Source organism: Acartia tonsa, chromosome 13 (assembly GCF_053477335.1).
Source record: "Acartia tonsa isolate MP-2025a chromosome 13, ASM5347733v1, whole genome shotgun sequence".
NCBI classification, from domain to species: domain Eukaryota; kingdom Metazoa; phylum Arthropoda; class Copepoda; order Calanoida; family Acartiidae; genus Acartia; species Acartia tonsa.
Window position 1 is genome coordinate 40,633,067 of NC_137272.1, and position 22,423 is coordinate 40,655,489.

Here is a 22,423-nt window from a genome sequence, read left to right on the forward strand (position 1 = left end):
GAAGCTCTGAAATGAACATTAACAATTGTATAAGAGTGGCATAACTGAATAAGCACTGCTCCAGGACATCTTACATTGTTAGGACATGTTTATAAAGATGCTTATAACATTGTACCTCGTTTTAATAAGAATTAGTATTCTATAATAAAATGAATAAGATAAATATTTTTTTTGTCAAAAAGGTTAAAAATTCAATATAGATGTACGAACATTCTGATACCACGTTATAAAGCAATTTTTTAAATCGATATGGGCGTACGAATTGACGTACCGACACGGAGTATAGAGAAGCTTTGCTTTTGAAATGTATAATTGATTTTCCAGTATGGCTTCGAAACGGACTAATATCCGCTGGATTAGAACCGGTTCTAAACCATACTGAAAAAATAAGGATAGAATCAAATTACAGACCATTTTCCACGAAAATGAAAAAAATCATAAAATTTGAACCAGCTTTAATCTTATTATTTTTCATTATGATATCCGCAGAAAGCTGACAATAATACGATGCTATAAATTAATATTCCAGTAGGGAAACCGATTAAAATCCTCTGGATTAGAACCTTTTCTCAACCATAAATTAATTAATACCAGTTTTGTTTCTATTCTCATATTTTTTCATTTTAATATCCACAGAAAGCGGTCTATAATATGATACAATAAAAAAAAATAATCCAATCTAATTTCTAATATTAATAATCTTCTAAAAAGGGTCTTTACGTCTGTCCAGTACATTCGCCTATGACAATACATGTTAAATAATTTAAAAACCTAAAAAAATAGTCTAACCTTGATAATCTTTCATAGTTTCCTTTGCAATAAAGTTTGGCTTGGTTCAATTTTATGCGTAGTTTTAATTTAATGTTACAGTTTATAACAACTTAGATATTCTTAAAATTATTACTGAATATCTTTGTTGTTTAAAATGTACCATTAAAAAAAGAATTAGAATTCACACAAGTTTGTTTTATAAACTAATAACTTTCACTATAAAAAAAATATATTGCACATATAATTCACAAACACTACATGTTTCTCTCTTAAATACCTTTATCATACTGACACGGGACGACACGCTATTGTGTTGACCAGCGCAGTCACACACACACAAACACACGCACACACACACACACGCACATACACACAGAAAACTAGGCATCTTGTTTAGAATTCAACCACCCTCCAAAGAGAAACCGCCATTAGATAAAACCTTGATATATCCTTATATAAAAGTAACAGGATGTCTATCTGTGTGTCTGTCTGTAGTAAAAAAAATTGAATTTACCTTTTTTACAAAACTAAATTTAGAATTTGAATGGTCGACTTCCCTCCTCCTCCAACTCAAGTGCCCTTAGAGGCCTTTTAGAGGCGTAGCCAATAGTAAAGATCACATACATAAATGCATAACAAGGATGATCAACAGACCGACGGACAAAGTTAGTTTTATATTTTATGATTTTGGACTGACTTTCGTACAGACAAAGTGTATAATAGAACAGGGATCTGAAGGGATAAGACAATAGCAAAAGAAATTTTGTACACCCCCTATGTTGATACTCATAATTACTCCTTCTTTAGCGTAAAATTGGTGATTGAAAAGTGTGAACACTCTACTTAATAAACCAACTAATCATAATTCACTAAAGTCCCCAAAGTTGTTAAAGTATCATTGCTACTAAAACATTAAGAATAACACACGCAATATAATAAAAGTCCCCAAAGTTTTAAGCCAATAAATAAGAGAACAATTTTATTATTTTGAGTACCAGTAAAATTTACAGTTCAAGGTACCCTCCTACCTATTTTTAGAGAAGTTGCACTACTATTGAAACATTCTTGAAATGACTTTTGATCAGGAATCTATAGGGATAAGACAATGGCCGTAAAATTAATGTACATCCCCTATGAGATGCTATACGTATTGGTGCAAAAAATGGGGACAAATTTCAAATTGTTTTGGCGTGTGACGTCATACCCCCATCTCTTTTCTAGGGGGTTTCTTTCCTCCTTCCCTCACTTGTGACGTAAATAAACAGCCCCCTCAAATCAATTTAAAAATTGTCCCCATTTTTTGCACCAATACGTACAGCATCCCCCTATGATGATACACAAAATTCCCCCTTCTGTAAAGTAAAATTAGTGGTTGAAACGTTGAAACACTCAACTTAATAATTCAACCAATAAAATTCACTAAAGTTTTTGAAAAAGAAAAATTTTAAAACTTTTGGGACTAGTGTGATAAATAACCCATCATCCCCTCTCTCTCTGACTTAATTTACATTATTTAATCAAATGTCAAAAAGTTAACAATCAGTAAAAGGAGGGTGGGTGAGTGGTCTCCCAAATGGTAACTACTTCCCCCCAAAAGTATAATTGTTGTCTGCCCAATTTCTATGTGAACTTAATTTAACCAATTTTTGACCTTTTTGTCATATATTGCAAAGCTTTTCTGTAATTAATCCTGGATATTACTAGGTGATCTTTGAAAATAGAAGATAAATTTTACACTTCTCCTGAGTATAAATAAAAAAAGTGGTGGAAATGTTTGGACACTGCTAGTTTGTAAAAACCAATCAAGATGTAATTAATGGCTCTTAAATTTTTTTCCAATATAAAAGACCAAGTTTCAAAATTTTGGGTATTGCACCAATATAATTTACAATTTAAAGTATCAGGATGGGTATCTGTTTGTTTGAATGTGCAGTAATATCTTATTAAGAGCTGAACTTATTTTACCAAGGGAAGTTACTAATTTTATATAAAACAAATATGACAACATACATAAAAGCGAAGCTCTGAAACATTAGTACAAACAAATATCAACAAAAGAGAGACCTGTCAAACATTGAGACATGACGGCTCTGTCTAATTTCAATTCTTGATTTTGCCATGTCTTTTTTTTTTTTTTTAGCCAAATTGGCTAGGATTGTGTTAGAAACCTGGTTAAGGTGTCTATAAAAAGGTCTTTACATGCACCATCAAAAACTTTAAACAGTATCAGGTTTATCTACAAGATTTAAAGTACTTAAGACAGTTAATACTTTTCAAAATAGACAAATGTTTCTTAACTTATAATAAGATATGCACATTTGGTGAGGGGCAAATTTTTCTGAAAAGGCTAGGTCTTAGCAATAGCACTCTGGAGTGGTGAAAAGTTTCAAAATTCAATATTGTTTTCTCATTGTCATTGCTTGAGCATAAATTGAGTCATTTTTTATTAGTTTTAGACCAAAACGTCCATATGACAACATCCATAAGTAGCAAAGCTAAAAAATTATGAACAGACATCTAGGAAAAATTATCTATAGAGTATGTTATAAAAAAAATTCAATAATAAAAATCCCAAAACCTTTTAAAAATGTATTAAGGTCTTTTGAAGCATTAAGCTAATAAGAAAAACGTTAAATCAAAATTCATTTTAGCACCCCAACCAATAGTAAGTCTTTACAAAACTTGGTCAAAATATGTAGAATAATGACTATTTTAATCACTAAAATTTCCACCCGTTTATCTTGAACTGGAGTTAAGAAAATCACAAAAACTTTAAAAACTAGGAATTGATCTAGCACCCTAACTAATAAGGGTATCTTAATAAAACTTAATGGAAATATGTAGATTTTAAACTTATTCAATCCCTAAAAAAGATCATCTGTCTATCTTATATAGGGATCAAAAAAATCATGAAAACCTAAAAATCTAGGAATCGGACTAGCACCCCAACCAATAAAGGCATCTTAATAAAACTTGATGGAAATATGTAGAATTTGAATTTATTAAACCCTGAACATTCCAGCCATTCATCTTGAACAGGAATTGAGAAAATTGCAAAAACGTAAAAATGTAGAAATTGATCTAGCACTCCAATTTATAGACAGACAGACAAAACATTGTATAGATTTTATGCACATATGTCATGGTAATCTTCACAAACATTTCAGCTGTCTATCTCTAATAGGAGCCAAGAAAATCATGTTTCCCCCATAGCATTACTGACTGACTGACTGATGGACGGACGGATAGACAAAGTTAATTATAGAGTAGAGAAGCAATTGTTTTTTTTTCTACACCCTTTAGAATATAAATGTAGGTGCCGGATACCAGAAATTAAAGTTATCCAGCAATATAATCTTTTATATTTTACAACAAAAATTTCTTGTTTTTTAAAATTTTAAATCGCTTTAATTTTCCTATTATTAAAGCTAGAAGAACAATTTTTATGAAAATGTTTATCTTTATGTAAATTTCATATTAGAAATCTCAAAACATAAATTTTGGCTGCAACCTTGTTCTTGTCAGCTGCCATCCACAAACTGTCAGTCAGCAGGTAAACGGCAATAGATTTTATAAAATTGTAATATATCATGAAGACATATAAAAAGCTTAAGTTTAAAATTTAAAGTATCTAAGTAAAAGATTGCAGACACAGAAATTTTGAAAGATTTCTGGAGACCTGGAGGTTCAGGACTTGCAAGATTATATCTGGAACCTGAAATTGACCTGAACACCTATATTTCATATGAGGATGTATGACTATAGGATATTTTAGTAATTAATAAAATGAAATGCTTTATTGAAGTAAAAAAAAATACTTTTACTTTTTACCTGAATGACCTTGCCAGGTTTGCTGGCATCCTGTGCTCGCCAGGAAGGAGGTCTTCAAAAAATTCCAACTCTCAGTTACGTGTCAAACCCATATTTAAAAAGTCACTCAGTTATAGCCCTCTACCTTTCATACAGAGAAAATGACATAGAAAAAAAACAGAGGTGGGGGGCGGTTTCAACCCAACCTCCCAGCCCATCCTCCAACTGTTAGGGGTTAATATCACAGATTAAGGGTAGTAAGAGTTCATTAAATTAATTGCTTAGAAGAAAGATCATTTAACCCCTTACAGTCGGGCCCCTTGTCGCACCTTAATCGGTTTGGGGGGGGGAGGGCGTTCAACGCCCCCCCTATTATCTCAGTTCCTATTAGAGCTACAGGGCTAAAAATTGTGCAAGTCCGCTGTTGATAAAGAATTTCCGACCTTACGTGAAACGAAGTCAATTTTCGCTTCCTTCACCCTTTTATTTAACAACCTTTGGTCCTTTTTCACTTTAAAATTTCAAACGGCTGTTATTTTCTTATTTTTGAAGATAGAAGAACAATTTTTTCACAGAAAATGTTTATCTTTATGTAAATTTTATATTAGAAATATCAAAACATAAATTTTAGCGGCCGCAGCTGTACTTGGCAGCTGCCAGCCGCCGTAGTCGGCGGTCAGAGGGAAAACTGCAGCGGATCTTTATGAAATTTTAATTTGTTATGTAGACATGTTTGAAAAGCTAAGTCAAAAATTCCGGTCACAGGAGCATTTTAAAGATTTCTGGAGACCTTGAGGATCAGGACCTGCAGGATTCTACCTGGAATCTGAAATTAACTTGAACACCTGTATTTTATATAAGGATTTACTACTAGAGGATAATTTAGTATTTTATTAAGAAAAAATGCTTTGTTTAAGTCAAAAAAATATTTTTGGTCTTCACCTGGATCACCCTGCCAGGTTTGCTGGCATCCTGTGCCCGCCAGGATGGAGATATTCAAAAAATTCTAACTCTCTATACTTAAAAAGTCACGCAGGTTGGGGTCTTTATCTTTCACACACAGAAAATGAGATAGAAAAAAATCAGATGGGGGGGGCGTTAATAGTTATCCTGCCGTATATTGGATAATTTGGCTGGATATCCAGTAATTTGCCGGATATTCAGCCAGATACCAGATATCCAGCATTTGAAATCAGCCAGATATCCGGTATCTGGCCAAAAAAGTATCCTCCCTAACCCTAATTTTAAGTAAATTTGTTGTAAAAATGTTTAATTACAGGATATTGTTTAAAGGAAGTAAAAATACATCAATCTAACTGCTGAAAGACTGCCACCAGTAGATCCAATACCCCAAATTTGAACCCTTTAACTTGAATATAAAAAAAGCTGTAGGTATTTTAAAATGGCATTTTACATATAATGAAAATTTTGAAAGATTTTTATTGCTTCTGCTAGAAATTTTGAAAATAAACTACCTAGCCTAGAAACAAAATTTAAGATTATTTACATCATAAATTTAGGTTGCCAGTAAATAATGATATTTTTACAATAAAAATTCCCAATTGTATAGTCAAAATCATTAAAAAAAATTCAGTTTAACTTGCATTGTAACAATCACAGCTGAACTTGTATAATTTTAATTTGTTTCAACTATGATTTTCTGCTTAAAAGTGAAAATTAAATCAAATTTTTAAAAGAGATGTTGACAATGAAATATGGTGTTTTTATTAGTTTTAGTTTGTGAATACTGAGATATCAATGAACATCTGAGAAAAGTGGTGTTATGACCATTTGCTGCTCCATGACCAATTTTATGACTGATTTTTTGTCTGGCTTTTAATATAGACATATATCATGAATATTGTGGCTTCTATTACAGATAGAGACCTAAATTTTATTGGCTTATTTAACAAATCATGGTATGTTTTGAGAAATTACTTATATGCAATCCATTAAAATTTTTGATTATTTTCTTACATACAATATCATGCTATTTTTTCATAAATTACTTATAAGAAATCAATGAAATATTTTGCTTATTTGGCTTATATACCAAATCATGCTATTTTTTGATAAATTACTTTATATATACTTTGGAAAAAATGAATAAAATATAGAGTTCTTTAAATATTTTTTTCATTTCACCCCCTCCCCCCAACTTGGTGGAAAAAACTAGGAGGGGGGTAATTTGAAGCAGGAAAAAAAATGAATCTTGTGCAGAATATACACCCCTGCTTGTATACCAAATCATAATATTTTTTGATAAATTACTTATTAGCAGTCAATCTAAATTCTTGCTTATTTGGCTTATATATCAATTCAAACAATTTTTTGATAAATTACTTATAAGTAATTAATCAAAATTTTTGTTTATTTGGCTTATATACCAAATAATACAATTTTTGGATAAATTACTTACAAGTAATTAATGAATTTTTTAGCTTATTTGGCTTATATCCCAAATCATACAATTTTTTCATAAATTACTTATAAGCAATCCATGAAAATTTTTGCTTATTTGGCTTATATGCAAAATCATACAATTTTTTCATAAATTATTTATAAGCAATCAATGTAAAGTTTGGCTTATTTGGCTTATATACCAAATAATAAAATTTTTTTATAAATTACTTATAAGCAATCAATCAAAATGTTTGCTTATTTGGCTTATATACCAAATCATGCTATTTTTGATAAATTACTTATAAGTAATCAATGAAAATTTTGCTTAATGAGCTTATTTACCAAATCAAGCTTTTTTTTTATAAATTACTCATAAGTAAGCCATGAAAATTTTTGCTTATTTGGCTTATATATTAAATCATACAATTTTTTGATAAATTACTTATAAGTAATTAATATTTTTTTTAGCTTATTTGGCTTATATCCCAAATCAAAATGTTTGCTTATTTGGCTTATTTACCAAATCAAGCTTTTTTTTGATAAATTACTTATAAGCAACTAATCAAAAATTTTGCTTATTTGGCTTATATGCAAAATCATACAATTTTTTGATAAATAACTTACAAGTAATCAATGAAAATTTTTGCTTATTTGGCTTATATACCAAATCATGCAATTTTTTGATAAATTACTTATAAGTAATCAATAAAAATTTTTGCTTATTTGGCTTATAAGCCAAATCATACAATTTTTTCATAAATTACTTATAAGTAATCAATCAAAATTTCTGCTTATTTAGCTTATATACCAAATCAAACAATTTTTTGATTAATTACTTATAAGCAATCAATGAAAGTTTTGGCTTATTTGGCTTATATACTAAATCATGCAAGTTTCTAATAAATTACTTATAAGCAATCAATCACAATAAATGCTTATTTGGCTTATATACCAAATCATGCTATTTTTTGATAAATTACTTATAAGCAATCAATCACAATAAATGCTAATTTGGCTTATATACCAAATCATGTTTTTTTTTGATAAATTACTTCTAAGCAATCCATAAAAATTTTTGCTTATTTGGCTTATATGCAAAATCATACAATTTTTTCATAAATTATTTATAAGCAATCAATGTAAAGTTTGGCTTATTTGGCTTATATACCAAATCATAAAATTTTTTTGATAAATTACATATAAGTAATCAATCAAAAGTTTGGCTTATTTGGCTTATATACCAAATTATACAATTTTTTTGATAAATTACTTATAAGCAATCAATCAAAATGTTTGCTTATTTTGCTTATATACCAAATCATGCTTTTTTTTGATAAATTACTTATAAGTAATGAATGAAATTTTTGCTTAATGGGCTTATTTACCAAATCAAGCTTTTTTTTGATAAATTACTCATAAGTAATCAATGAAAATTTTTGCTTATTTGGCTTATATATTAAATCATACAATTTTTTGATAAATTACTTATAAGTAATTAATAATTTTTTTAGCTTATTTGGCTTATATCCCAAATCATACAATTTTTTCATAAATTACTTATAAGCAACTAATCAAAAATATTGCTTATTTGGCTTATATGCCAAATCATACAATTTTTTGATAAATTACTTGTAAGTAATCAATGAAAATTTTTGCTTATTTGGCTTATAAGCCAAATCATACAATTTTTTCATAAATTACTTATAAGTAATCAATCAAAATTTCTGCTTATTTGGCTAATATACCAAATCAAACAATTTTTTGATAAATTACTTATAAGCAATCAATCAAAATTTATGCTTATTTGGCTTACATCAGCCAAATCTTCCATTTTGTTCATAAACTGCTTACAGGAAGGAAGGGATTAATTATTACTCCTCCCCCTTTTTCTTCATTTTAACTGATATAAGCAACTTTTACTATAAATTACTGAGTATTTATTTACTCCACCCTCTTTTAACTCACAAGTAAGACCAAATTGTTGTTGAATGCTGACATAAGTAAGCAATTAGTATTTATATGGCTTATCAGTAATTTACCACAAAAATGGCACAATGGCACATTTAAGTAAGCCAAAAAAAATGTTAATTGCTTACTTACACGTTTTGAGATTACTAGGGTTATGGTTGCACTATCAGGTAAAAATAATTCAGATTGAATTATAAGATGATAAATTCAAAAGGGCTGTGGGACAAAAACACTGATAGAGTTTCGTTGCTTCTTAAACCTTACAGATCGGGCCCCAATTTCCACCTTAATAGATTGGGGGGGGGGGGGGGGAGGGCTTTTATTTAGCCCCCCCTCTATCTCGACTCCTGTTACAGATAGAGACGTAAATTTTTTTTCTTGTGGTTCATGTGTATTTTTAGAGAAAATTACTTATTCTAGTCATAGCAGTCAGACCGCTCCTTAGACGTTTTTTAGCGGCCAGCCGCTAAATATTAAAACAGCTGTATAGCGGCCAATTTTAAAGCTAGGATAACAAAATTTTAGGACAAACTTTTACTTTTTATAACAAAAAAAATTACTTTTTCTTACCATCGCCGAAAAACGGCTAATAACGGAAACCGCTATTTTCAACGGTTACGGCAGTAAAACTGCGGTTGGCGGCGCCAATTAATATTTTTATCTGTTTCTTATCACAATAAAAGACTAGATAAAAAATTTGGCTGGCCTAGAGCTGTTTTGAAATTCGGCAGCTGGCAGCTTACAAACGGCAAAATTACAGGTAGGAAATAGAAAATCGGTCAAAAATCGGTCAAAGAGTGGTTAAATGGTCATGACTTTACTCTTCATGGAAGTTCATTATTGCTCAAGGATTTACCAAAAACAAGGTCTCTAGCTGTAATAGAAACCACGATATTCATGATATATGTCTATAGTAAAAGATGGACAAAAAAACGGCCATAAAATCAGTCATTACACTACTTTACTCAGATGTTCACTGATATCTAAATATTCACCAAAAAAATTTTAGGTCTCTATCTTATACACAAAAGTCATAATGTAGAAATTAAGATTTATTTAGAATTTTTTCTAATTTTGGTGCTACCTAACCGACTTTGACCGGACACCACGACCGACACAGACCAGATATCATTATAAAATCAACTCTGGCTGACGTATCATTACTAAACTTAAAAAAGTCATGAAGTCACAGATCTCTATCTTACCTATAAAAAAATGACATTGAAAAAAATAGAGGGGGGGGGGGCTGATTTAGCTCCCCCCCCCCCGGATCTGTAAGGGTTAAATATGTTGTATTTGTACAACAACATTAAACAAATATGGTAGAGTACTTAAATAATTTAATTATTGGAAAGCTTTCTTAAATATTTGTAAACCTAATTATGAAAAAAATGGATATTGAATTGGAAAACAGTTTGCTTAAAACCATTATAATGGAGGGTTTAGGTGATTCAAAATTCAGATTCCTAGTTCTGCTTATCTCTATGATTATGTGTGGCATACAGTTGAGACTAGCCATCAACAAATTAATGGATCCGCCCACAGTTGATTCTACTTTCTCAGCCAATATAAAAGATATTGATTTACCACTTATCACTGTTTGCCCAATGAGCCAGTCAATAGGAAACGCTCGGAAACAATTGGGATATGAAACAGAAAATGATCTTCTGAATGGCGACACTAGTGGAGTTACATCATGGGGTCACAGCAACAATTTAACTTTTGAAGAAGTTTTACTGATGGTGTATGATGTTAATAAGGCTAAGGAAGTATCCGCAAGAGTCAGCAAGTCAGCACGGGAAAATGAAAAAACTAAGTTGACGGAAGAAATTGTCTTTATTCCCCGGTATGGTTTTTGCATAGAGTTCACAAACTTCAAAGGGAATAAGGAAATTTTGATATATCCCCCAATAAACCAAGAACAAACAAGAGTTTTCATTACGGACAGAAATTTCAGAGGCCACTATTCGCTGGACTACTCCTCCCACAAAGGCACTCCAATCATTGTGGAAAGCATGTCTGATGTCATGTTTGATGTTGACCTGGAAGTGATTTCTAAGTGCAAGATATCTAAGAAACCAAGTAGAGAAAGCAAGAATGACTTTAAGAAGTGTGTTGATGATAAGATTCAAACAGTTCTTGGAACTCCACTTGGTTGCATTCCACCTTGGATGAGCCTGAAGAACCAGTGCAATGGAACTTACAGAAAATGGTTCACAAGCAAAGTATTACTCCCTTTCAAGGATGAGTATGTTCTTGAGGTCAGAAGCATTAGAAACATGGACATAGAAAAACAATGCAAGAACTACTGCAAGACAACAGTCTCAACTGTCTCTTTAAGGGAGGAAGAGAAGAAACCGTCAGGCAAGGTAAAAGTGTACATTGCATTTAACCATAAGGCACAGGTCCATGAGGAAGTGTTTGTCTATGGGCTGTTTGAGTTTGTTATTGATGTTGGTAGTACATTGGGGCTCTGGCTGGGTTTGTCAGCAGTTGGACTGTATGATCTTACTGTTCAGATGTCAAAAATATGCAGAAAAAGTATGAAATAACTCATACAAAAAAAAATTTTTGTCTTTTTTTTTATTGTAAACTTAATATCGCAATTAAATAATACCCAATAGAAATTCAATAGCTATTGAGTGAAGTTATACCCAGAATTCATTTGCAAAATTTTTCACCAAATAAACAAATATTTGCATTAATTTAAATTATGTTTAACCAGTTTATCATGATCGTCCAAGCAAGATTTGGCTATGTTATGATTTAATTTGACAAATAAGTTTTCATGTATTCTCTATGTGTGTCTCTTAAACTTGTAATTGTATTTTAGTGTTCTAAATTGATGTTACATTAAAAAGTTGAGAGTAAATAAAAAATCAAATTTAAACTTTTTATTCTTTAAGTATTTTTTTCTACTTCATAATAAGTTTAGTCTGCCATAAATAATTAAATAATTAACTCTCTATTCCTCATTTTCATAGGAATCTTTGGGAATAGTCCCTTTCGTAACCTCGCTCCATAAGGGGCAATTTGTCGTATTGTTAAAATGGCTTTTTATAGGTTATTTTAGGTTAGGTTAGGTTATATTGGGTTAGGTGATTGCCCCACGGGGTTAGAGCCCCCTATAGAAATAGGAGAAAAGCTACTGTGAAAAATACGAAGAATCGCCCCATAAGGTGCAATGTTACAAAAGGGACTATACCCGAATCTTTTTACTTTACCTTTGTATTAAACTGAAAACATCGTTCAGGAGCTTCATCGGTGTCATAGATAGATAACACTTTCATAGAAACTTTATCAAACTCAAAGGTCTGCTCCAAACTCTCAAAATGCTCTCTAAAATATATAAAGTTTAACTTTAACCAGAGGGGGAGGGGGGGGCGTTCAACGCCCCCCCCCCCTCCAGTTTTTTCTATCTCATTTTCTGTATGTGAAAGATAAAGAGCCCAAACTGCGTGACTTTTTAAGTATGCACTGTTAAAAATAACTTTTTTATTTAGTATCAATTGATACTCTGGAGAGTATTGGACCCGTAAATATGCTACAATTATATAATTAATATATAACACTGTGTAGTACTATATAACACAATAATTATTACTATACAGAATCATTACATTTTTTAGTATCAATTGATATTCTCTAGCGTACGGGAAAATACTCTGGAGAATAGTTTTTTAATATAGTAATATTTGATACGTTCTAGCATACGGGAAAATATGCTGGAGAATAGTTTTTTAATATAGTAATATTTGATACCCTCTAGAGTGAGGTATCAAAAATTACGATAGAGGGTATAAAAAATTATGATAGAGAGTATAAGAAACTTTCTTCTATCATATTGAATTTTATTTCATAGAGCGTATTGGATAATACTATATAGGCACATTCTTTATTTAGTAATACATATTACTCCCAAGAACACTAAGTAATACTCAATACAGTCTTGGAATCTTCCTTATATCATAATAAGTTTTTTTTGCTAGAACGTATGGGATGATACTATACATTAATGAAAAGAATATTTGGTATTATCTGATGCTAAAAAAAAATTAATTTTTAACAGTGTGGGTATGACACATAACTGAGAGTTGGATTTTTAAAAATATCTCCATCCTGGCGGGCACAGGATGCCAGCAAACCTGGCAGGGTCATCCAGGTAAAGAGCAAAAATATTTTTTTGACTAAAACAAAGCATTTTATCATATCAAAATACTGAAATATCCTCTAGTAGTACATCCTTATATGAAATACAGGTTTTAAATCACTTTCAGGTTCCAGGTATGATCCTGCAGGTCCTGATCCTCCAGGTCTCCAGGAATCTTTAAAAGGCTCCTGTGGCCGCAATTTTTAACTTAGAGACTTCAAATTTTAAACTTAAGCTTTTCTTACATGTCTACATAACGTATTAAAATTTCATAAAGATCCGCCGTCGTTTTCCCGACGACCGCCGACTGCGGCTGCTGGCAGCTGCCAAGTACAGCTGCGGCCGCTTAAATTTATAATTTGATATTTCTAATGTAAAATTTACATAAAAATAAACATTTTCTGTAAAAAAAATTGTTCTTCTAACTTCAAAAATAAGAAAATTACAGCCGTTTAAAATGTTTAAGTAAAAAAAGACCTAAAAACAAAGGTTGTTAAATAAAAGGGTGAAGGAAGTGAAAATTGACTTAGACTTACAAAAGGTCGGAAATTTAGTATCAAACAGGGGACTTGCACAAAAAAACTAAGATAATAGAGACCTATTAAGGTGCGGCAAGGGGCCCGACTGTAAAGGGTTAAGTATGCTAATGACAACTGACAACTATGTACAATAGGAACTTTTTTGCAGTTTTTTTGCATATAGAATTGCGCAACATTTTACACTTAATATTTCATGTTTACTGAAACATACTGGGAACAAGGATGACAACATCCATAAAAGCGAAGCACTAAAACGGCGGGACAAACGGACATTAACACTTATATAGTGTCAGAACTGAATAATCAGAATATAAATGTACATATAAGAATCGGAACAAAATTGTAAGTAAATTTGTTGAAAAACTGCTTGATACAGGATAATGTTTATGGACATACTTACATTTTTAGGACTTGATTATAGAGATGCTTTGCTTATAACATTATACTTTGTCCCAGGAATCAACATACCAAAAATCAGATCAATCGGATGATTAAATCACATAAAAATTTGTTGTTAAAAAAGTAAAAAAATCAACATATTTAAAATGGACGTACGGACACTATTGCTATGATTATATAGTTGCTACGCTTTCTAAATCGTACCAAACTACTAAAGGAATCACCATGCAAAGTTTGAAATCGATAGAACAATTCTAACATGCCTAAATTAACGAAAAAAGCTATCCGTTTGTGCCGGACAAACGTACGGACGGACGGACGGACCTACCCTAATTATAGAAAAGCTTCGCTTTAAAAAAAGTTTAAACCTAATCTCAATATTATTAATTTAAAGCCAAACTGAATGCTGCGACCACCTTAAGAGAACATTGTATTTATCTTAAGTTATATGTTATATTTTCCTAGTTTAAAACATTCAATTTGACCCACCTGTGTGTATTACCCCAATCTTCAGCCAACAGATAGCCAGCATAATCCAAATTTCCTAAAAAAATAATATATAAGATTTGTTAAAATACTCAATGATTTAAATAAGCTGACTTATGCATTGGATATTAAGCTATAAAAATTGGAAAGAATTTTAATGAATATAATAGATTTGAAATCTGCATAAAATTTTAAGGAATTTTTATAAAATTCGTTTTTGTATAATTCTTTATCTATAAGCGCAAATACAAATTAAGTTAAATATTTTTGACATCTGTGATGGATTGAAAACTATCTGCGCCCTGATTGGAGAAGCTTAAGTGACGTACATCATTCAACCAATTAGAGCGCAGGTAGTTTCCAATCCACCTATCCTATTGGTCAAAATTTATTAACTTAAATGGATTTGCGCTTTTAAATAATGAATTATATAAAAAACTAATTTTATAAAAAATCCTTTTATGCAGATTTCAAATCTATTATATTCATTAAAATTCTTTCCAATTTTTATAGCTTATTGGATATATCCCTATTATTTCAGTATATTAAAAATAAGGTGTTGAACTTGGCGGTTTTTGGGGCTCAACGGGCACATTGTGTGAAAGCAACGACCAAATTAATCTTTTTATAGTGCCAATAAAAATGACGTCATCAATTAAACTATATACTGGCCTGCCATTGGTAATTTAGTCTGTGCTTTGGCCTATTATTGGTCATTTGTATTATATGAGGTCATTTTATTTATAGGCACTAAAAAGAGCTTCCGACAAAAACATTTTTTTATCAGCTTTTTAAGATTAAGATATTTTTAATTATTGAACAAAAATAAATGAGCGTTGCTTTTCTTTAAATGAAAGTTAATTTGTCCATGAAGAAATATTAAAGCAAACAATTAAACCCCCACTAGTTTGGATAAACTTTAAAAATCACGGAACCTCAAAAGACTTCATGACAAACATTAAAGATATGCTTCAGCTTCACCACTCTTTATCAAAACTTTTACCTAGATTATTTGTGATAGAAGATTGCTTTTGGTTGAAATCTGTTATTTCTGTCCATCCCAAATAGGAACTGGTTTTCATTTTGAGATTTTAAACAGGGATCCAAAGGGATAGGACAATGGCCGATGAATTGATGTGCATCCCCATTTATGATACACAAAATTAGCGCCTCTGTAGAATAAAATTAGTGGTTTAAACGTTTCGACACTCAGCTAAATGAACAAACCAATCAGAATTTAAAGTCCCAAAAGTTGTAAAGCCAACAAATAAGAAAACGTTATTATTATAAGACCTAGGGGACTAGTGTAATAAACAGCCCAAAGTCCCCTCCCTCCCTGGATTTTAATCATAAGATTTTTGTTTGAATCGAAGATACTCTCCAAGTCTTATATGTTTGTCTATCTGTCTGTCTATTGTTTATATGCTATTTAAATATCAAGAAGCAATAAACTATGTAAAAGTAGGGTAACAATAAGTTTAATTAGGTTTGTAGTTACCAACAAATATTGACCAATTTTTACTCGTTTATTGAAAGACGATCTCGATGTTCTATGAATTTCTACACCAATATTAAAAATAAAACAGGGTGTTTACTCCCCACCACCCCTAATTTTAAATAAATTAAAAATATGAGCGCGGGGGTCTAGGGAGAGGGGCATGGTAGTTTTTTTTGCATAGCACCTAACAAGGTTGGTAAAAACCCGTTTTTTTTTAAAAATAACCCAACCCAGTAGGATTTGTTATTAAAACCCGGGTGTTTTTGGGTTTTGTTGTTTTCCAAAGATTATTACCTAAAGATTTTTAAATATATGGATTAATCCTTAAATAAAGTAACAGGGTGTTTGTCTGTACCTAAGGATCTCGCTAACCACTGAATCAGTATGGTTCTCCTTTACAGGCTAGCTTTTCATAGGTCCAGGGAAGTTTTATAACTATTTTGGGGGAAAGTACCAACACCTTCCCAAGAGAAATCGTCTTTTTTGAGTTTAAAAAAACCAATAAAACCCATCTTGGGTTTTTTATGCCAACCCTGGCCCCTAACCTGCGGGGGCTGTCTGTATCCAAAATAACCTAACTTATACAATAAAAACTAACCATCCTCCATTATCTATAATTTTAATAATATTTAAAAACCTTATTTAAAGAACCTATTTAAAGCTAAACTAATCTAAACTGGTTCAGCGGTTAGCGAGATCATTCGGTACACACAGGTAGACACACACACAGACAAACATCCTGTTACTTTTATATAAGGATTCAGATGATAATTATCTCAAAATTTCCTGAACATGAGATTTGAAACATTGACAAAGTTTCTTGTAAACTCTTTATCTGTCCGGGGAACCCTGAAAGTATAAAAAAAGTAGAGTTAAAACAGATTTATAGAATGATAAATTGATAGATCGACCATTAAAGTAAAACACTAGACGGAGAAAGGGTTAAATAACTGTATTTTCCTATCGCAATGACCTTGTACTGACTCTCAATTGGATCTTTGAAATTCAACCAATTGTGTCGGGAATATAAACACAGCCAAGTAGCAGAAAATAACTTAGAAGCAGACGAAAAAGGTCATTGGAAAAGGTGGGGAGGTAGTTATCTGTGTATACATCTATACTATAGATCTGTTGATTGACCTAAAGAGAAAATCACATGCAACCATAACAAGCGAATCTGAAAGTAAAATAGTACATCCACTCATAGTAGGGCGAGATGATATGTTCGAATATCAGCCATAACCTCGTCATAACTAATGTTAAAAGTAGTACCTACTGCTGCTATGTCAATTTTAAACTCCAGTGAACTTTAAAATTTTTAAAAAAAATCTATGTTAATGATAGCTGCTTCGCTCCTAGACTTCCAGGTAACAAGAAAGAAGGGGGGGGGGGGATGATAAAGTCTTTCATGATTCCTGCTACGAGAATTTCGATACTTGTCTAATTAGTAGAAAATTAAAGCTAGAATTACATGTTTCAAAATAGTATAAAAACTTGTTATGACTTGTCAGACCTTTTTCAAAGACAAAAACAGGGATGATATCGTTCATTAGTGGCCAAGTTATGTGATCATCGTATACATATGATTATGCAGGGAGGGAGGGTATATTAAAATGTAAATTTAACTAGTACCCAAAGTTTTGTATCCACGTTATTTGATTCGTTGGCTTAAAAACTGTAGGTACTTTTCTAGAATTGTGATTGGTTGGTTTTATACTATATAGTTGTATATAAATTTTCATCCAATAATTTTGATCTACAAAAGGTGTAATTTTGCTTACCATAATTAGGGGTGAACATCAATTTATTGTCCATTGTCTTATCAGTTTCGATTACTATATGTTTATTATTCAAAGACGTATTATAATGAATTTTATTTTTATAAAAGCCTTTAATTCTTTTTTTTTAATGTGTTGTCTTTTAGAGTAGGTGTACATCCAAAATAATTTTGAAAGTTTGAGGCCATATAAGATCTAGAGGATGTGAATTTACGCAAATTTTAGGATAAAAAGAAGTTAGGGCATAAAGAGATAAATTATACTGAGCTGGATCTTTAAATTGTTTAATGGTGCGCTGAATCGGAGCGATCCAGTTCGGCGCACCTAGATATTATTAGGTTTCAATCTTTAAATCAAAATGGAATGGGCGAATCAGCGCGCCCAGTGGCGCGGTACTGGCACGCCTAACCGGGGTGAACTGGATCGCCCCGATTCAGCGCACCACTAAACGATTTAAAGATCCAGTCCTGGAGAAATGTAAGAACAGGAAATAACATTTTAGAAAACAAGGATGACAACATCAATATGTAGCGTGGAGGACAAATATGGATAAGAGAAGTCATAATAAAGAGGGAGATAAAGAGAGAATATAATAAAAATCACTAAACTTTTTGAAGCAGGACCGACAGACCGACGGACTACGTAAATTACGTTATGGATTCTTAGGGAATCTTCACAAAGATTTTAAGCTGTCTATCATATACACATTTTTTAGAGACTGACGGACTGACACACAGACAAAGTGAATTATAGAGTAGCGTAGACACTAAAATGAGAAAATTATTGAAGTAATAAGAATTGGATCAAGATAAAGTTCAAAACTACAGGGTAGGGCACATAAATCCGGACTTTTTCAAATTTTTAAACAAATGAACATAAAATTGTCATTTTTAAAGATTTTATTGAATTTTAAAAACTGGTAGGCAGAATAGGTATATGACTATTAGATTATTCAAAAAAATGGCCGCCAGTCTCATTCACCGCCTCTAACCGCCTCCTCAACCGCCTGTAGGCCCAGGTCAAAATGTGCATAGCCAAGCTGGCGAAGTTCTCCTTGATAGTGGCAATGAGGGAGGTCTTTGTGGTATAGGCATGTCTATTGGTGCCTGCTTCAAAGTAGCTAAAGGCCCAAAAGTCCATTGAATTAAGATCAGGCTGCTGGGAGACCACATTTTCTTAGGAACGTGAGTAACCGCAGGATCCAAATTAACCCAACTTTCAAGCTACCCTTAGACACGGAGGCTCTCATTTGGACCACAGTTGAGCTAGAAGGACGTTCATTACCTTTTTGGAAATGGCATGACAATTCAGCTACGGTTGTCAGCGCAATCCATAGTCTAAACTGAGTTTTCAAGTTCCATATGGGTCCCTGAAATCGAGAACCGAGAATTATTCACAATTTTTCATGATTTTTGACGTTTTTGACATCTTAAAATCTGCCACGTTTCACTTTGCTGGAGCACTATGGCCAAGCCATTTCAGATAGAGAGCTCTAGTTTTTTCTAGTGTCTTACTTATGTATCTAAGAGTATCTCCAGAAAGTTTTATAACCCTACCTCACCTACAGATGGGCTGAGGTCTGATTTAGTGGGCACTAGTCGAGAGTCATGATTAAACCACCAGCGCTGGGAGAATGAGTTTTTCCAGGATCTTGGAAGCTGGACATAGAAGTGAGATCGGCCGATAGGATTTACCTGGTGGCCCTGGACCTGTCACGTGCCTTCGACACTATTGACCACGAGCTTCTTCTGAAAGATATCCTGCATCTCGAGCTGTCTGACACCCTGATTAAATTTCTTTGCAGCTACCTACGCGGCCGACAGCAATATACTGTTTTCCACAACTGTAGAAGCAAATACAGGACTGTCAGACAAAAGTACCACAAGGAGGAGTATTGTCACCCCTCCTCTTCAACCTCTACATGAGCAGCCTCCCAACACCACCCGGGAACATCAAGCTAGTCTCCTATGCTGATGACTGCCAGGTACTCGACTCAGGACCCATAATAGAAGATATTTGCCACGAGATAAACCCCTACCTTAACCAACTAGCTGACTGGTTTAAGGAACGTAGTCTGGAAATCTCAGCTGAGAAATCTACTGCCACAGTCTTTGTAAATTTTAGCAATGAATGTGCTGAAATTCTCCCTATCACCATCAAGGGCAAGACTCTTCCCACTGTCAAGCATCCAAAGATTCTTGGTGTCACTTTTGACAACATGAACAACTTTGGGAAACATGCTGCCAACACCAAGCAAAAGATGTCACAAAGAACAAATGTTCTAAAATGCTTGGCAGGCACTACATGGGGTAAATCTAAAGAGATCATTGTAAATACTTACAAGGCCATAGGTAGATCAGTTGTCATGGATGCCGTCTCTTAGCGATACTAATTGGAAAGAGCTTAATGTTGCACAAAATGCCGCTCTGAGAGTAGCCACTGGTTGTGTATTAATGTCGGCAATGACATATCTTAACCAGGAAACCAACATCCTACCTGTGAAAGAGCACAATGAGATGCTCACCAACCAGTTTCTACTCTCCATGCACAAACAAGATCATCCCAACCATCATGTGCATAGGTATCTTAGAGACGGCGAGCCGGTTGAACGGAACTACAAGAAGAGACTGAAGAAGATACATGACGATGCTCACGCTGACTGTAGGAATAAATACCATGTAAATAAAGTTTTAAACACTCGACCCCCTGAAATTAATGTAAAGGAAGAAAAAGGACTGCCAAGAATGACAAGAAGCAAATTAGCTCAGCTAAGGTCAGGGTACAGCCCATTCCTACAATCATATTTAGCCAGAATTGACCAGAGAATTGACCCCAAATGTACAGATTGTAACCTCGAGGACCACACCACTGTACATGTTTTTAACTGCCCGACGAATCCTAATAGGTTAATCCCCATCAATCTATGGATGAAGCCCAAAAAATGTGCGGAATTCCTTGATATGTTGAATGAAGAATCTAGCTCCTGATGGCTAACAACAAACAAACCACCAGCGCATTTCGAATCTGCCTTGTTGAACATAGGCGTGGCCAGCTCGAAATACACGTCCATCTTCGTCTAAAGATTTTTTTGTGCTAAAAGGTCATTACCTAAGCTTTTTATAGTGGGGTCAAACGTCCTGATTGGTTAAGTAGTTTTGACGCTATGGCCGTTTAAAAAAAGTCTGGATTTATGTGCCCCACCCTGTATGTTGGATGTTATGTCAATGTAAAGTAAATATCAGGTAAATGAGTTGTGAGTAAGATACTTCTTTGTCACATTGATTTCCTCGGCTACTATGTCAGATAGACGGCTGAATTTTTATGTGCAGATTTCCTTTCGAAACTCTATATGAACATTGAATAGTGAACATTTGCTTTGTATCACCCTTTGTTCGTTTTTACATCTATGATTTTTGGGTTAATTTGTAATTTGTTTTTTTTTCTTTCTAGAGGTTTTACTTTCATTTAACCTCTAAGAATGTTGTTTCCTTTATATGAAGGCATAGACAGATAAATAGGAAAGGGTACTAAAATATGTTATGGGGGCAATGATAAGTGAAATAGGCTAGTACACAACAAACACACTGTAAAAATTTGACTTTTTTTAAAAGCTAAGCTTTTCTATAATTAGGGTCGGTCCGTCCATACGTCCGTCAGGGACAGTTACCTCTTTTTGTTAATTTAGATTAGAATTATACTATGGATTTCTAAATTTGCATGATGATTTCTATAACAATTAGGTATGATTTAAGAAGCTTAGCAAATCTTTAATCGTTACCAGAAAGTATGTATTTCCATTTATAACATGCTGATTTTTTTTCTTTTTTTCTTTTTGTATGTTATAATTATTCTATTTATCTGATTTCTTGAATAAAGATTCCTATTACATCAAGGTTTAATGTTGTAAGCGAAACATCTCTATAATCAAGTCCTAAAAATGTAAGTATGTCTTTAAACAATATCCTATATTTAAGCATATTTGCAACAAATTTACTTAAAATTTGGTTTAAACTTATATATTTATATTCTGACAATATGCATATGCTAATGTTCGTTTGTCTTATCGTTCCAGCGCTTTGCTTTTATGGATGTTGTCATCCTTGTTTATCTTAAATCAAAAATTTTCTATATATTAAAACTTTGTTCAAATAAAATTTCTTATATGGGATATATAAATTTTTACAGTACATACATTCATATTGTATAGTACATAGCAGTCACATAGGTTATCGTACAAAACAGGCAATATTAATAATTAACTAATTTAATTAACTGTCCAAATCCTATCATTGAAAGTAGTTTGGCCGTTTTGTCTGAAGCTTTAGATTTCGATGACTACTCTACTGGTTGAGTTCTCCATTTTAAGTAATTTCAAGAAGATTTTAGGTTATTTTATTCTTAGATTTAGGTTTATGGTTTGTTTCAGGCTATTTTTATCTTTGATGTTAATGAGGTCTTACAATACAAACGACCAATGATAGGCCAGTTTACATTGGAATTGACCAATGGTAAATTGTATAATGTCCTATTATTGGTCATTTGTATTGTATGACGTCATTTTTCTTTGGACACTATACGCTGTTTCCTAAAAGAATGGCTATGAATGAAATTATGAATGTAT

General features: G+C 32.5%; 1 protein-coding gene across 3 annotated transcripts in view; it reads right to left on the reverse strand.

Moving 5' to 3' along the window:
• LOC145304258 (adhesion G protein-coupled receptor L4-like) overlaps positions 1–22,423 on the reverse strand; it is an 80,099-nt gene that overhangs the window by 29,348 nt on the left and 28,328 nt on the right. For all 3 annotated transcript variants that reach the window (XM_080146106.1, XM_080146104.1, XM_080146105.1), the window contains 4 exons: positions 16,811–16,873; positions 15,530–15,597; positions 14,530–14,584; positions 12,177–12,291 (listed from right to left, as the gene is read on the reverse strand). In XM_080146106.1, the coding sequence (XP_080002232.1) occupies positions 12,177–12,291; positions 14,530–14,584; positions 15,530–15,597; positions 16,811–16,873 (301 nt within the window). The remainder of the gene's footprint in view (positions 1–12,176; positions 12,292–14,529; positions 14,585–15,529; positions 15,598–16,810; positions 16,874–22,423) is intronic.